This window comes from Anguilla anguilla, chromosome 17, assembly GCF_013347855.1.
Source record: "Anguilla anguilla isolate fAngAng1 chromosome 17, fAngAng1.pri, whole genome shotgun sequence".
NCBI lineage: Eukaryota > Metazoa > Chordata > Actinopteri > Anguilliformes > Anguillidae > Anguilla > Anguilla anguilla.
In genome coordinates this window covers 12494096-12510747 of record NC_049217.1, presented here as the reverse complement: position 1 = coordinate 12510747, position 16652 = coordinate 12494096, and the positions used below count along the sequence as shown (strand labels likewise).

The 16652-nt window shown below is 44.8% G+C and overlaps 3 protein-coding genes across 5 annotated transcripts in view; 1 reads left to right on the top strand and 2 right to left on the bottom strand.

Annotated features, from left to right (window-relative positions):
* Nucleotides 1–629: 629 nt before the first annotated feature.
* Nucleotides 630–8356, bottom strand: LOC118216982 (flocculation protein FLO11-like). Its single transcript, XM_035398686.1, has 13 exons — nt 8273–8356; nt 7453–7655; nt 4190–4351; nt 3907–3969; nt 3474–3599; nt 3202–3369; nt 2988–3107; nt 2648–2741; nt 2331–2552; nt 2022–2231; nt 1742–1942; nt 1402–1629; nt 630–1295 (listed from the first exon to the last, which is right to left on the bottom strand). Exons 6-13 carry the CDS (start codon nt 3289–3291, stop codon nt 1000–1002), a joined length of 1461 nt encoding a protein of 486 aa, XP_035254577.1. The 5' UTR covers nt 3292–3369; nt 3474–3599; nt 3907–3969; nt 4190–4351; nt 7453–7655; nt 8273–8356; the 3' UTR covers nt 630–999.
* LOC118216984 (nuclear distribution protein nudE homolog 1-A-like) lies at nt 6194–14099 on the top strand. 3 transcript variants are annotated; one of them, XM_035398688.1, is made up of 10 exons: nt 6194–6406; nt 7259–7345; nt 7590–7710; nt 7824–7977; nt 8350–8498; nt 8807–8943; nt 9199–9381; nt 9814–9899; nt 10182–10336; nt 10742–14099. In XM_035398688.1, exons 3-10 carry the CDS (start codon nt 7625–7627, stop codon nt 10788–10790), a joined length of 999 nt encoding a protein of 332 aa, XP_035254579.1. In that variant the 5' UTR covers nt 6194–6406; nt 7259–7345; nt 7590–7624; the 3' UTR covers nt 10791–14099. The 3 variants fall into 3 exon arrangements, with proteins under 3 accessions (XP_035254579.1, XP_035254580.1, XP_035254578.1); XM_035398689.1 differs by lacking the exon at nt 7259–7345 and having other exon boundaries at nt 6194–6395; XM_035398687.1 differs by lacking the exon at nt 7259–7345.
* A 110-nt stretch (nt 14100–14209) lies between these two features.
* The window catches only part of LOC118216985 (myosin-11-like), a 24753-nt gene continuing 22310 nt past the window's right edge, over nt 14210–16652 (bottom strand). Inside the window, exon 42 of the mRNA XM_035398690.1 lies at nt 14210–15680. Coding sequence (XP_035254581.1) covers nt 15515–15680 — 166 coding nt within the window. The 3' untranslated portion in view covers nt 14210–15514. The remainder of the gene's footprint in view (nt 15681–16652) is intronic.

Below are 16652 nucleotides of genomic sequence, written 5' to 3'. Positions count from 1 at the left end.
TCCACAAAGTGACCTTTTAACAGATTTTTGAAAGCATTTAGTGAAACCAGTTTATCTAGTTCAAGTTTTCTTTATTTTGTTCCATGACCCAGGCACATAATAATTAAATGATTTCCCCCTTCTCAGTCCTTACTGCTGGTACAACAAATAAAAGATTGTGAGCAGAGGGCAAAATGCTGTATATTTTGCACTGAGAAGAAAATGTACACTTAATCCCTTTAGCCCATATTTAGGATAAGATCTATTACGGTTAGACTAAATAAAGCCAGTTGATTCTTGCAGCCACCTGACAACCATGACAACCATATAGCCATAACAAAACCAGGTAATCATAATCCCAACGTCTGTTGAAGGAAAAACAGAAGAGGTGGTTCTTATTGATTTACTTCTTGGACAAAGGAAATGCGTAAAACTATGCACAGTAAAATTGGTAAGGAGCTGGTCTTGTAACCTGAAGGTTGCCGGTTCAATTCCCAGGTCAGATACTGTCATTCTACCCTTGAGCAAGGCACTTAACCTGCATTGTTCAGTATATATCCAGCTGTATAAATGGATGCAATGTAAATGTAAAAAAAAGGTGTGTAAGTCACTCTGGATAAGGGCGTCTGCTAAATGCCTGTAATGTAATGTAATGTTCTGTTACTTGTAATGCTCATTCAAACACAATAGGTTGCCATTGACCCAGGTAGCTTACACTCACACAGAAAAGTATGTCATGTAACCAAGCAGAAAAGAGCAGCATGCTCTGTGTATTGCTGTTACATTTGGAACAGCCTCATAGAAAAGCTTGGTGTTTTAGTGAATGGCACGTAAAATAACTCAACCAATAAAGTCAGTCAATCAGGCTGTGATGATGCAATGACACTTTTATTTCATTCTAAACATAAAACAGAAAAAAATCATTTTCATGAAATCTAACAAGGTGGAAATAAGTTAAATTATTACTTTTTGTTTTATTAATTATTACAATTTTGCACATAGAAAGGACGGTGGCTCATCTCAATTCACTGTGGAATTCCACAGCCGAATTGAATACAGCAGTGTTAGAGATGGTAAAAATATTAGTCTGCTGCTGGGCACAAGCTGGGCTGGACATGGGGGTGGAGAACTAGGCCACATAGCTAGGGGCGGAGCCTGGGGCAGCCACAGGAGTGGAAGTGACATTGGAGGTCGCCACACTGTCAAATTTGACGGAGCTGGTAGGGGGGCACTGGTGGAAGGGCTCAGATGCCTCCGAGCCTGCAGTATCAGACGGCCTGGCAGGGATCTGGGCACCTGGGCACCTGTGGCAGGAACCGAATATTACATAATACGTTTCTGTAAAGGCTGATTACACATTACAACTCCAAATCACAGCTTGGGAAAAATAAAACTCCAAATTAACAAATTAACAACACCCACCTGTAGCATTAGCTGGAGCGGGTGCCACAGTCTGAAATTTGTCGGAGTTCGGGGTGCTGATGGTGCCCTTGCTGGTAAGGGTGCGCTGAGCTGCGTTAGCAGTGAGACACCGCCGAGCCTGCAGTACCACACGGCCTGATGTCGAACTGGGCGCCGTGGAAACGGGCCCACTGGGAGCAGAGGTCGGGACGACCTCAGAGTCTGCACTTTCCCTGAGCTCCAATGCACCTGCCGCATGGGCAGAAATTCATACAGCATAATTATTTTATGTAAAGGCCGATGACGTCCACAACATAGCCTGCGGATAAACCAAGCTGCATTCAAAATAAACAACCCCCACCTGTAGCATTAGCTGGAGCGGGTGCCACAGTCCTACATTTGTCGGAGTTCGGGGTGCTGATGGTGCCCTTGCTGGTAAGCGTGCGCCGAGCCGCGGAACTGCTAAGGCGCCTCCGAGCCCGCGGTACCACGCGGCCTGATGCCGAGCCGGGCGCCGTGGAAACGGGGCCGCTGGGAGTGGAGGCCGAGACGACCTCTGGGACTGAAAATGACACGGCGTAATGATTTCATGTGAAACCTGATGACTCGTTACAACTCCATTGCAAATAAACAACTCCCACCTGTTGCGTTGGTTGGAGCGAGTGCTGCCTTGTCGAATTCGACAGGGGGAGTGGCGCTGTCAGTCTCCGCAGTGCTAAGGGAGCACTGAGTTTTGAAGGGGGACGAGGTCGGTTTGGAACCTTTGCTGGCCTGTTCTACTTGGATGGCCGAGCTCTCGTCTGAGGAACAGTTTGTGGTGAGGCTCTGTCCAGCACTGCTGGTGGTAGTGGCTGGAGACAAGGGGGGACAACCAGGAATATACCGGAATTAGTCAGGATATTATCCCCAGTGCTGAAGAGCAGGAGCATCATAGACGCTGATGCTCTTACCTGATGCCGGTTCTGACCCTTCCTTTATCGCCCGCTGTGGAGGCGGAGCTGAGCTGGAATCTAATGTCTCCTGAAGGATTGGCCTAAAATGTGACTCCTCCCTCACGGGTGGTTTGGAGATTCCCTGAACCTCAGTGATTCTGGAGACAGGGGCAGGGCTGGTGACGCTCTCCCGGGAATTCTCGAGCACGGCGCTGGGGACAGGAGCTTGGGAAACGTTCACTGTGGAAAACAAGAAAATAACCCAGCGTGTTAGCCGCCAGCAGTCTTGAGATAAAAGACGGTCATGAGATAAGAAAAGAGAAGCCGATGCTTACCCTTTGGGGTAAATGCACTACGTGGCCTACTGAGGGCAGGGGGTTCACCCTTCCTAATGATGTCATCACGAGACAGACCCGGGACGTTCAAAATCTAAAAAACACAAAATGAATTAAGGGTTGCTTCAATATGTGTTGCCATCTCATTTACGTCCCAGAATCTGTTTGCAGATGAATTTTAATAACCTTTACATGAGTGTCTGGTAGATGAGGATGCTAATAATGAATAAGAGTAAGACTAAAAGCACTTTTTTATATTAGGACAAAATCCCAAACACTTTCACAGCAGCACTAAGGTGTATGACTCACTCGGCTGGACGTCCAGATGGCAGACCTTTACCTGGTTTTTGGTGTTCTTCTCCTCCCTCTTCTTGCTCTGGGTGTCCCAGGGACAGAGAGAGGGTCTGAGGGCATTGGGATGTTTTACTGTTCCCAGGAACATGGCTATGGTCAACTGCTTCTGCACAGGCGGGAAAGGGAGAACTTCCATCAGAACAGAAGCGTTGCACTCCTGTCAGCGTTAGCGGTGCATGAGTGGAGACCAGCAGACTTACGGTGATGAACGTGGTGTCCAGTGCCTGACAGATGCATTGTGTGGACCGGCTAAGCAGTCCCCAGGATGGAGGGGGTTCCTGTACCTCCATCGTCCTCACTACCTGGATCACAGGTGCCTGCTTTTTCCTTACAACCAAGGCCGCAGGTATCTGTTTCTTCCCTACAGCCTGGGATACAAACACAGAAAGGAACTCAACACAACCTAACACAAAAGTGCACCTCTATGGTTTGACTACCTGCTATTTCCCATATGAAGCCTGTGGAAACTAACAGGGAAAGATGAGCGGGCTGGGATGTTGCTATAATTCCTGTAGGCTGCGGCACTCCGGAGGGGTGTGTTGCCAGGAAAGAAGAGGGGCACCCATGGTAGCCGGCGTTTCCAACTTTTGGCCAAAGGCTGCACAAAACAAAGCAGGTCGTATAGTATCAGACTTGCCCTAGCGCTACCGATCATAAACGTTTTTATCTCAGGGGTTAGTGATATATAACCACAAATGCAATTTTTTCCATTTACTCGATGTCATTCTTGGCCATGGTGTGGTGGTCAGTGAGTTAATGATCATTATAAGATAACATACTTTTGTCCAAAGCAAATGAGAGGATCCATTATGGAAAACAACAGCATGTGTCAACAAGAGGCTGTGTGAGCAGCCATGTTTCCGGGATTTCCTTTGGAATGGGATGATGGGAGTGAAAGCGCTCACCTTGTTTATGTTATTCAAGAATGTCAGTTTGTGGGGCGGTGGGAAGGACGCGACAGGGGTCACCTATGGGACAGAGGAGTTACACTCAAAATACGATATAAAAATGTAAAAAATAATAGCCAGCAGTCATCAAGGGTTCAGTGCCCAAGTCACATGGTACTTTACCAGTAATGTAATCTTGATTGTGCAATGCAGGAATTAAGCCTGATTGTTAGAAGAAGTAGCTGTTACTGATAAACTGCCCCTCTCTTTCTTTTTGGTATTGCCTCATAGTTAAACGTACTGGTTCTGCAGAGGTCCGAGTGGTGATAGGACGTCGCCGCGGACGGCACCGCCCGAAACTTGTCCTGCCAGCCTTCACCCTTGACCCACGCCGGATAAAACCCTGCCCCCAAAAGGACAGGATCCTCCACACCGTATCCACCACAAGGACGATCAAGGTTAGCTGATCATGGAAGGAGAGATGAATGGGAAGAATTATGGAAACATGGAAAAAAGACAGGAAGTGATGACAGGAGGAGGGAAAAGCAAAGAAAGAATCACACCAGAGTATTGTCTGCCAATAAGCTTTAAACATTAATGGAACTCTTGCACGCTTGACAAAATGTCGTCAAGACTGTTGTCTTATACTCTCAAAAACTCATAAGCAGCTCGCTATGAAAGAATCTCCAAAAATGTTTTAAAAATAGCTATTTATTGCACAGACTTAGTAGTCTAATATGACTAAACAAGTAATTTATTACACGACGTAGTAAACTCGTACCTGTTGAGTGATTGTGATGTACTGTTATGATATCATAGTGTGGTACATTTATTCTGTTAGAAACGTTTATGCTTTCCTTGGCTACTTCAACAATAACACTTGATGATTTGGTAAATTTCTTCTGAAACTTACATTTTCAAATGAATTTAGTTTAGGCTTAAGGACAAAACAGCCAACTGAAATATGAATGTTTCACTCACCGTGACGCAAAACATGTGGTACCACCTGGATTTACAGGTCTCCCACATGGTCTACGGATTGCAGAGCTGAGTTTTTATGATAATCATCTTGCTGTTGTTGTTCAATTGCTTCAATGCTAAAAGAAATGCTGTGCCAATGTCCTATATAGTCTCTGTAGTACTGGGTTCTAGGACAGCTGATGTCAGAGTGTCAAGATCGCCAAACTTCTGTAACACCAGTTGTGACCTCACAAATGTGGCCATTAGTAACCAAAAGTGTTTATGTATTTGCATTTAAAAACAAATAAGATTGAGCATTGTACAAAAATCTTTTTCTTTTCCCCAGCTAATGATTGAAAAACTCAAATAAAATTGGTGAATGAGCATTGGTAAATGCTAAAATGACCCATTATAAAAGAACATGCAGAAAATACAACTATTTTCTGTTTCAATCACACAAAATTTTGCAGTAAACAAGGAAAAGGGCCAATTTTGAAGGGATATATCTGATATCATTTAAAAATTGCACTGCCCAAAGACTGAAAACATGCTATTATCAAATGCAAATAAATGCATTGCTTTGTAAAATTGTCTATCTCCAAAAATGATATATCTGAGGACATAGGCCTAAACCCACAAATCATAGCCTCTGTGGCCTGTTGCCCAACCCAAACACAACAAAGTGGAAACTGTATCATGATGTTAAATTCATTTCTGAACTTGAATAAAAGTTCTAAAAAATACATAAAGCTATGAGCTAACGAGGTCTAAAGGAACTGTTTAATATCAAATTCTCAACTCAAACCCCCTTAGTGACAGGGTATTGAGTCTCTACATTTGGAAAGTTTCATGTTTATGAATATAGACCTATTTTATGTAAAAGCTATTACATGCTGTTAAAATGCATGGAAGCCCCATTATGAGATACAGTCTGAGTTCATTATGTTTTGTTTTGAGAAAGTGATATATTTTGTTTAATTGTCAATAAGTGTACGTTGTCTTCAGCAGGCTATGCATAGCGCACACATGTACAGGCTACATTTATCTGTCAGATTTAGTTGTACGAGTATACCACGGAGGTATAGCGTCTCCGTTTGTTTTTTACTTGAAGTGCGGGACTGATCAAGGTGAAATCCTCGCAATCGTTGTGTTGTTGTTTTTTGTCATGCATATTTGACTTTCATCAGCATTAAAATTCGGAAAAGACAACTCAGTTTGTCACACATGAATTTTGCGACAATGGCAAATCTGCGTACTGTGATTAGACTCCGGCCGTAGTTACCATGATCACTCCACGCACATTCACTTTTCTGTGTTCAAAACATGTGATTAGATTACGTCACTTTCGGGGAGTTTTTTTGGACCCCTAAAATTTCACTTATCCAGACCGGTAGCGGTACATGTAGTTTGACAAACATTAGTTCCCTTTTTCCTCCCTTCAAATGGGTGGCTGATACTAAACATAGGTTTCCACGGCAGTTTTTATCTGGTAACTAAGGACACATTATCACCAGAAAAAGAGCCAGAGGACAGCATTCCTGACTGCAGTACGTTACAGGTTAGATTCTATCGTGTGTGAGATTTAAATGTTCACAACTGTGCTACTGTGACAAAGGACTCTCCAGCGCTACTTAAGTTAGCTAGCTGCGTTAGCTAGGGTGTGGATCAGGAAGAAAATAATAGTCTAGCTAAGTTCAGCGTCTCATATTATCTGTTAATTAGCTAACGGGAAGATCCAATGTAAATAACGCCGTTATTTAAAATTTGTCCTACAACTTTTTTGTGGAGTGGAGCTAACGATAGCTAGCTAGCTAGCTTCTTTCGAGGAGTTCTCCACTTTGTTGTTCAGCTAGGTTAACACGTCAGCTAAACTAGCGAAGTTGGCTAACTTATGCTAGCTATCTTGGAGTTTTAAAATCGTTTCTGTCGCTACTAGTTAATGTTGTTCCTAAGTTCGTGTATCAACTTCTGGTTTTAAATGTCTAACATCAAATCATTTGCAGTATAGCTAGTAAGTTTATATCAGTAGACTGTGCTGAATAGGCTATGTCAAATAGCCGCAGCTGCCGGTTTGATAACGTTAAATCACAAATACAAAACAGGCATTCTATCTCTGAACAATTGACCAAAAGAGAGCCTTGCGCTTTCACTAATTGATCTATGTTCCTGATATCATCAGTGTTCAGGGATTTTATATTGGCTGTGTGTGACAGAAAAAAGAGAGTATGTTTGGTAGGCAATTACATTTATATTTTCTCATCGTAATAACATTAATTCAGTTAGGTCAATGTAACGTGCTTCATATATGATCCCGATGTCTGTATTTACTGAACGATGCCTTCATAATGTGTAAAATTCATCTGAAAATATTTGAAAGTCCAGCCTGTCACGCCAAAATATTTGAAACCAGTTCAGTTGTAGCCAACGTGTAAGGATCTGTGCAGAGGATGGTGCAACCCCTTGTCAGACCAATCAGTGTTCACCTGTGAAACGGAAGGTGTGTATACAGAGGAAATTACTGACATGCTTATCTTGGTTTTTTCTGACATGCCCTTTTTGCAGTTTTTTTTTCTTAAAACCTAGGGTGACAAAAGAGTTGCTTACCAACACTCACTTGCTTACTCTCAACTTGTGATGGTTGTAGCAAGTTAAGTAAGCAGTTTCCTGTAGTGTTTCCTGCTCATCACTAAGTTTCTGCCATTTCACCGGTGACATTGCAGCAGAACCCTCTCCTCTCTCAGATCCTGCAGGTTCAGGTGGGTCTCGCTGCACAGGAATGGGGGAACCCAAATCTCCCAAGTTCCCCTCTGCAGAGGAAGAGCTGAGTTACTGGAAGGAACAGTCTGCAAAACACCAGCAGAGGTACCCCATGCCTTAATGTGTGCATATATTCATGTTTACACACACACACGTGTCTGAAGGGGAGACACACACGTGTCTTTGTAGCTGGTTGGTAATAGCTCACCCCCCCCCAGGGCAGCGGAGGCTCAGGAGGAGCTGCAGGAGTTCCAGCAGATGAGCCGGGACTACGAAGCCGAGCTGGAGGAGGAGCTAAAGCAGTGCGAGGCACGGAACCGCGAGCTGCTGAACCAAAACAACCGCCTGCGCATGGAGCTGGAGAGCTACAAGGTACTGCGCTCAGCTGCAGATTAAACACACTGACCGCACTTAACCACAGAATGACCGCACGCGACCACAGACTACACAAACTTACTCTCTGATTAAATACAGTCAACCGCAGGCTGAACGGGCTGACTGCACACAGCCACAGACCGACAACATTCATTGGCAAACTAGCCTCGCTCAACCACAGACTGACCGCATTCAATCACGGGCTAAACAGCCTGACCGCACGCAACGGCAATCAACCGCGGACTGACCGTGCAATCGCAGGGCAGACCAGCCACAATCATGGCAAACTAACCTCACTGATCCGCAGAGCAACCGCACTCGACCGCAGGTGAACCGCTCTCAGCAGCAGGCTGTGTTTCGTCTCTGCAGGAGAAGTACGAGGCGCAGCACTCCGAGGCCTTCCGGCAGATCTCCACCCTGGAGGGGGACCTGGCAGAGACCACGGCCATCAGGGACCAGCTGCACAAGTACATCAGAGAGCTGGAGCAGGCCAACGACGACCTGGAGAGAGCCAAGAGGTGCAGTGCATGCGGGCGGGGTTTTGCTGAGCTGTGCTCTGATTTGGCCATTCAGGGCAGCGTGTCACGTGATTGGATAGCCACAGCCCTGCGCTCCCGGACAGGAAGAAACTGAAAAATTCTTTAACAAACAATCCTAAATGAAGTAGTGCGGGATCCTAGTTATGGCTTATGGGTGGGAGTTCCAGGTTTAAGGCTGCTCTGAATACAGCTCTGTGCATGCGCTGTGGAATGCTGTTCTGTTGAAGCTCGCTCAAGATTTGGGTGCCTGTCAATCACACCCCGCCTCCTCTGTTCCCCGCCCACAGGGCCACCATCATGTCTCTGGAGGACTTTGAGCAGCGCATGAACCATGTGATCGAGCGGAACGCCTTCCTGGAGAGCGAGCTGGACGAGAAGGAGAGCCTGCTGGAGTCTGTGCAGAGGCTGAAGGATGAAGCTCGAGGTCAGGGGTCAGGGGTCTGGAGCCAGGGCCTGTACCCTGGTATTCTGGGAAATATGAAAAGATAGTGGCTGTAAATGTAATGATAATAATGCACTGCCTGTGCAGATCTGTGTTATGTGCTCATTATAAACCCAGCCTGTGCAGACCTTTATGTGCTCATATACCCTGCCTGTGCAGACCTGTGTTATGTGATGGTAATATACCCTGCCTGTGCAGATCTGTGTTATGTGCTCATTATATACCCTGCCTGTGCAGATCTGCGGCAGGAGCTGGCTGTGCAGCAGAAGCAGGACCGGAGGCCGACCCTCGCCCTGGGCAAAGACACCGACCCTCTGCCCCGCCCCCACACGGGCCTCCCGCCCACCCTGGCCACGCCTGCGGCCCCGCCCCGTAGCTCTGCCAGCACCTTCACCGCCCCCGCATCCTCCTACCAGCGAGGTGAGAACACCACAGCTGTCACAGACCACGAAGAGTAGAGGGATCCTTGGTTAGCTTATGCATACGAAGGCTGTTCTTCTTTTGGATTTCACCCCTATTCTCACCTCAATTTTTGAATGCCCCGTATTTCTTTTTTTAAATTGCCGCTCAGTGCAACAACTTCTGCTGTTGATTTGAGAAAGCACAGATGGGTAGCTGCTTTCCTTTGAAGCACGTGCCAGTGCTTTTGATTTTCTGTTCTTAGGAAAACTTGATTCAAGCATGGAACATGGCTGCTTCACAGTGCTGTGGTAGCTATACAGATAGCTATACAGTAGCTGGCTTATGTTGCCAGAATAGAACAGTAATGGCAACACACAGCAGTCAGTGTGCTATGGGCCCTACCATTTTGTAAGCCTGTTCTGGGAAATGTTCTTTTGTGTTTGTGTTCAGGTGATGGATTGACTGCGACCTCCCTCACCACGTCCGCCCGGATTTCAGCCCTCAACATCGTCGGGGAGCTGCTGAGGAAAGTGGGGGTAAGAGATGCACACCCCCATCACCACCCTTTCAGAATAAGAGTCTCAAACCCCCATCACCACCTCTTAAAGTAGGTCTCCAACCCCCAGCATCGCCTTTAAAAAAAAGCCTCAAATCGCCTCCACCACCCTTTCAAGACCCTTTAGCCGCCATCATGTACATTCAAAATAAGAGCCTGAAATTTTTAATTTTTCTTTCACAATAAAAGCCTCAAATCTCCACCACTGTCTTATCAAAAAAAAATAATAATTAAAAATGAAACTGCTGCCTTTTTGTTTCAGAACCTCGAGTCAAAGCTGGCCTCCTGTCGGGATTTTGTGTACGACCAGAAGGCGACCAGGCCGACGCCCACCGCGGGCCCCAGGGCACGTGCCGCCTCCCAGGACAGTTCAGACAACCCGCCCAGCGCCAACGGCGTGCCCGCGTTCGAGAAGGGGTGAGGAGCTGTGCCTGACCGCCCGTTAGGGTGCGCTCTCTTCTGCAGGAGTAACAACGTTATGGACTCCCATTTAGATTCTGATAGACTTCATTATATAATGTATACATAAAACGGTGGTCCTGTGTAGTATAATGTTTAAGCAACTGGAGGTTGCAGGTTCAATTATCAGCTGTAATTGTTTTATCAAAGTATATTTGCATAAGGATGGCTACTGTGGATAATTAATTGCATTAATTTGCAGAATGTTTATACTGTATGTGTTATACATTTGTGAATATCAATGTGCATGTGTACGGTATGCATTATGTATAAAATATGAGCTGGATGTAGGCCTCTAGGCTAGCTTTCCAGTCAGGTTCAGATCAGGTTACAGTAACGGCTGAGTCACTGTGTGTGTTACAGATTAGCAAAGAGGCTGGAGTATGGACCGGGCCCCAAGATTCTCCTGTGATCACCACACACACCTGACACACACTTACGCACACACACACACACACACACACACACACTTACATACTGCCCTGCACTTTGCTGCCTCCACAACAGACCCACTTGTCCCCCAGAATTGCCTTTGGCGAGCCCCCACCGACCACCGGCCTTCTCCAAGTCGAGTGGAGGGGCGGAGCCTGACAGTGATTGGCATTTGGCTGCTTCTGCCTTATGGACTACGTTTACCTCTCGTGTCACTTTACAGCTGTAGCTGAGTTCAGCCAATCCGGCTCCAGACAGAAAGATCCGCAGAAACCCCCAGAATGTTCTGTGTGTTTGGCCTTTTCGCCCCCTCAGTGCCATAGAAGAGAAGAGATGTGTGTTTGCCCAGCTAAGGGGAAGCCAAACACAAAGACAACAAACGGAATTCAGAGAACGTGTGAGATCATCTGGAATCTACTATTAGTTTTTTTTTTTTTTTTTTTTTGATTGGGAATACTGTTCTGCTCAAAGATATACTCAAATGCTGCAAGATCTATCACGGGCCAACACTGGTTCCCAGTGGCCAAAGGACCAAACGACAGCTGAGGCAGTGCTGGGACTTTCATTTCAGGGTGTGGCTCTTTGACAAGGAGAAGCCCTAACCACAGATTCTGTAGGCTTTGCTTCTGCAGTCCTTCTGCTTCTTACCTACTGGAGGTTCTGGTTGGTAGCAGGAGTATTTGGTGCTGTATTACAGTACAGAATGCCCATGGAGACGGTGTTGGACTTGGCCCCAGCCCTTAGCAGATAGTCTTGAGCTGCATCAGGTTGTAATGTTTCGTTTTCAGCAGTAGGGAGACTGCACTTACGTTAATATTACAGAGCTCAGTTCTGGTGGGTCTGTAGAACCTGTGCCATGGCTCACTGCCTGGCTGTAGAGAATAATCACTTTAGCATTAAGCAGGTCTCACAACGGACTCAGTGCTTGATGAATCTTCAGGTGTTTTCTGTGTCATGACGAAATTCAAGATTTTCTCAATTCTGCCTCTAAATTCACCTAGGAGTCTTAGTTTTTTTTTGTTTGACAGTAGATAAGGCTTTCTGTGAGATCTGTCACAGCTCGGCTGGCCAGTGGCTGGTATTGGTGACAGCAGCGTCTCCTACCCCTGCCTATGAAACCAGTGACCTTTGTGAATGATGGAATGTAATGGGAGGCGTAAATCATGATAAAGCTCTGGCCCTCAGAACAGTGTTACTTCTGATGAACAGCTCGCAAAAAGAAATGTGCTGCTTTGTGTTCAGGTTGTTTTCGGTTGACATTCAGTTGTCCTCCAATAGTTTTTTTTGCGTTGTGTTTCTGTTCTTTTGTGATCGTGTATTGAGTGTAATTGATGCCTCCCTGTCCCTTTCTCAGGGGCATGTCAATGGTTAGCTGTGTGGAAGTGCACGCTGCTCTGTGGTTAGCGTAACTTTATCTGCCTGGAGCTACTGTACCCTCCCCTTTCCCAGTATGCCTCAAAAGGATCTCACAGTCTCTGTAACCGTGGGAGACTGAAGCGCCGTCAATCTCAAAGTAGGCGGGGCCGTTGTCACTCACCACTTTGGACCAATGCCCACGTTTTGCCTTGGTTGTCTGTACCTTTTTTGTTTGGTTTTTGCACATCAGTGATTGACAGCTCTCTGTAGCTCCACCCACGACGGGAAGGTCAGGAAGCCTCTCTCCTGTCAGTGGGGTTGTGAGGCCGGTCTCGTTTTCCCCGTGTCAGATTGTCAGGAAGGGGGGAGACTCCTCTTACTTGGTGGTGTTTTAGAGAAGGAGACTTTAGTCTGGGGTTGTGTGCTCTTTCCAGCTACAGTGCATGAGGAGAGGAAAGGTAGTTTTAGAAGGCCTTTCCTTCTAACTGGAGAGCACATTGTCATGTTTTTTTTTTTTTTTTTGCTAAGCTCATGAATTTTATAGTATTTGGGGTAGGAGATGAGAAACAGAATTTATGCAGTGTAGATTTGGCATGTGGGTCAACCCTCAAAGTCACAATATACTTTACTGAGATGCTTAATCTCAAAATGTTATTTTGAACTTGTGCCTTCCATGAGCAATTATTATGGTCATAATATATAATAACTGGTTTGATAGTGTTTCAAATATTGGACCCGTTTCCCAATCAGTAATAGGTGTCGTAAATTTTGGACTATTATGCCGTTTGAGATTTGAAGCCTTAAAACGAAATGTGTGTCTGTGCCAATACGCATCCCATATATTTCTTGTCCCAGAAAGGAATGTAAACCCCATGTTATGTTTTGTGAAATGCGGAAATGTAAATACTTCCATGAAGGTTACGTGTTTTATGTTAAAAATATGAATTTGAGGATGTTTATTCCCCAGATTGTTCCTAACTGCTGGGTGCCAATGTCCTATAGTATGTGTGAGGGACTTGCACAATTTCTACTCTGGTATTCCTTCACACTGACCTATCTAACTGAATTTTGAAATGTTTTTTCTGCTTTAATTCTGTCGCTCCAGAGTTATGGACTGAAAAAACACTGCAGTTAGTATAGACCAGACCTGGGTCAAATACGTGAATGTTTTGGATTCAAATGCTTTTCTGTGCTCTGTTGATCATGCCTGGTGTAATTGAGCCTGCCAATCTGACCAGATGGCAGGGTTTGCGCTTTTTGAGAGCTTCATTGGTTCCAATACACCAGACAAGATCAGTAAAGCGTAGAACAGTATTTGAATCCTAAACAAACCATATTTGACCCTGGTCTGGTGTAGGCCCATTCCTGCCCTGGTCCATTTAGTCAGTCTTTTGGCATGAGGGCACTAATGAACAGGTAGTGTTACTAACGGTAGGTAGGTGTTGGGTTATTGAGAAGTTAGCAGTTAGGCGTTGGGTTAGCGACAAGCAGAGGTGGGTAGGTGTTGGGTTAGTGAGAGGGCTTAGAGGGTATGTACTGTAGACCGAAAGGTACAGACTGTTTCTCAGGGTCACTTTTAAGCCATATTTGCACACACACATTCCAGTTAGCAGGTGGCAGAATCCCAGGTGGGTGAGACCGGTGGTGGTAATAATAATCCAGGTGACTGGGACAGGTGTACAGGTATGCGTTCTGTGGATCCTGCTGCTACGGCTTTGAGATTTCCGCTCCTGTTCGCAGTGGCTGGATGAGCTGTATTGTGATGTAATTCCTGACCCTGTCTCAGCCTCGCTCGATCGATCGATCGATGCTTTTGCGGTCCGTCATCCTATGTGCTCAGTCTGTAAAACAGCAGATTGATTTTACTGCTGTCATTTTCATATTGTTTTGTTTTTCTATTTTTATTTTTTTTTTGCATTAAAAGAACTTGAAAGTGTATTTGGGAAAAAGTGGTGCCTACTACACAAACACACAAGCACACGCACCTGTGCGCACAAACAAACCCACGCAGGACCGGTGCTATAAAGGAAGCTGACCGTCGGCTTGTGTGAGCAGTGCAATGTTTATTTTCTCATTTTGACATGGCTTCACAAACAAAGGGCTATAGAATATAGAGGAGTGTATGGAGTAAATATAGGTCAAAATATATAGAGAAGTATAGAATATGAACATAAATATTACTGCAGTTCTGCACAGATATTTATGTCAGAACCCTTAGACTTAGATCAGGAGATAAAATAAAACCTTAAATAAGGTTTAATGGTAAAGCATTAACGGTAATGATGTTACTCCTTGTATCTCCATTAGGATGTTAAATGACTGGGTAGTGCTGTCTGTCTTAGGACCTGGAGTACATATCCCCACCCTGTGGTGCATTGTATAGTTCAAACTTCATTATGAGCTGTCTAATTTGGATTTTACAATACTAATATGGCCTTTACAGTTAAGCAGTGAGAGAATGTAAAACACTGAAGCCACAGGGATAAAAGCCTGAAATGCCTCTTTTTTGGAATAATTTGGCACGTTTGGCAAGTCTGTCTACATACAGATGCCTGTGGAAACAGAACCCTGACTTTACTGTTCAAAAATATTATCAAAATCTACTGGTCGGGTTATGGAGTTTTCTGCAGATTTTCACCCTTTAAGATAAATTATCACTTGCAGCAGGTGTGGTTTTTTGCACAAACGTCCCAGGTGTCTCAAATACTTTTACTTTATCTCTAATGTGGGTTCTTTAGCATGATTACTGTAATATTAAATCCGAGGAGGGGATGAGCCTAAATTAGTCAGAAATGGGGGAGTTTCTCCATGCAGGTTTTAAAAATAACAGGATTCATAAAGTGCATATTTTATAAAGTATAGGTTCCATTATGCATATACTATAAGGCACTGGCAATTTTACTGCTCACGTGTTCACACACTGCGAAGCCACACATCTCTAATCTATCCTGTAGCATTCACCTTCATTTATATGTTTTAGCAAATTGATAATAAATAATCATAAATAAATCTCATGAACCCTGTTCCCCGATTCATTTTCCTGAACACAAATCAGGCTGCTGGCCTGTTTTATGCAGAGTTTGTATTAAAAAATTATGGACATATTGCTGAACTGCCTGTATCCTTGCTATGTATGTGTGGAGGGAGTTGAAAAAAAAATTGTAACTCCAACTCATTTAATGAAGTGGAGTGTCCTTAAAGATGGGGAACCTCGATTGATTTCCAGGTCACACAAGGACCAGGGCGATAGGGAAAGATGAAATAAGCAATTGGAAAGAACCCATGGTATGTGGGGCCAGAAAGTAGGCTGGGTTTCTGAGTGGGTGGGGCCAGATGGAGGGCGGGGCTCTACTCTGCTGAATTGGCTCCATTCACATCCCCCTCCACAGGATCAGGGTGATGTTCAGACTCCTCCTCGGGTGCCTCTGCATTTTCTACCACTCTCCGAGCTCCTCTGGATGCCCCTCCCCCAACGCGGCGTGGGGGTCCGCCGTAGGATGATTCCGGTCTTCTCCTGCAAGCCCAGAGAGGCCGGCATCAGCCAACCACCACAACGCCATAAAACTCTCCATTTGGCACAGACAAAAATTACCAGCCTGACAACGCTTCAGAGCTACACACTGCAAGACTACACTTAACAGCATGATATACCTAAGAAGGGATGCGTTTGGCTAACATCAAAACTGGAAGACTAAAAAAGTAAAAAGTTTACTTCAAAGAAGTAGAAAGGGGGTGTTTTGATGTTTTTGTTTTCGGTTCCAGTATTTTCCAGTGTTTTTTACATGCTCTTTACAAAAATCAGGGTAGACTTTGGTCTCCTAAGGCAGTTGGGAATCTGCTAAGGCATTGCAGAGTCGTGAATCTGCTTGTCAAGGTGGTAAAGAAAGAAAGAAAAAAAGACTGAAATCCAAAACGTACATATTGTAATAAAAAAGAAAATATATATTTGGAAAAGAAAAATTCAATTAAGGAAATAATTTCCATTTTATTTAATTCTTCCATCTATTCACCATAAACACTGAAAAATGTTGTCCTTAGAGTCAATATAGTATTATATTTCAACATACATTATTTTATTCTAAAGGGAAGATTAAGGAGAAGATTATTGTAACTGGTGAGGAGCTAAATGCTAAAGGCTCCACCCCTCCTTGACCCCTGCAGGTGGAGGGTGAAGTCATGGGTGGAAGGGAGAGGTGAAAGGTGGAGGTGCTGTTTGTCCTTCCAGGGTGTGTCTTGAGAAAAAGGACAGGGGACACTGTGCAGGTGCCTTAAGGGGTGAGGGCCGAATCAGAAGGACCCAAAGGAGGGGTCCCCCTCATATAAAATTCCTGAAAATGCAGACATGAGTCACACTCAGCCTAAGGGTATTCCTGTGTATATGTATATGGTCAAAATACACTTCGGACACTACACATATAAATGAAAACGCCAGTGGTCGCGCTAGCCCATAGACTGCTGCATCTTTAGAACGCAGGACATTTCAAAA

Bases quoted from the DNA above. Each gene is read 5' to 3' on its own strand.
- LOC118216982 (XM_035398686.1), bottom strand. From the start codon at position 3,291: ATGGAGGTACAGGAACCCCCTCCATCCTGGGGACTGCTTAGCCGGTCC. The intron at 1,943-2,021 runs GTGGGAGTTGTT...TGTCATTTTCAG, and splicing joins CGCTCCAACCAACGCAACAG to TCCCAGAGGTCGTCTCGGCC. The intron at 1,630-1,741 runs GTGGGGGTTGTT...CCCATGCGGCAG, and splicing joins CGCTCCAGCTAATGCTACAG to GTGCATTGGAGCTCAGGGAA.
- LOC118216984 (XM_035398689.1), top strand. From the start codon at position 7,625: ATGGGGGAACCCAAATCTCCCAAGTTCCCCTCTGCAGAGGAAGAGCTG. The intron at 8,944-9,198 runs GTCAGGGGTCAG...CTGCCTGTGCAG, and splicing joins GCTGAAGGATGAAGCTCGAG to ATCTGCGGCAGGAGCTGGCT. The intron at 10,337-10,741 runs GTGAGGAGCTGT...TGTGTGTTACAG, and splicing joins GTGCCCGCGTTCGAGAAGGG to ATTAGCAAAGAGGCTGGAGT.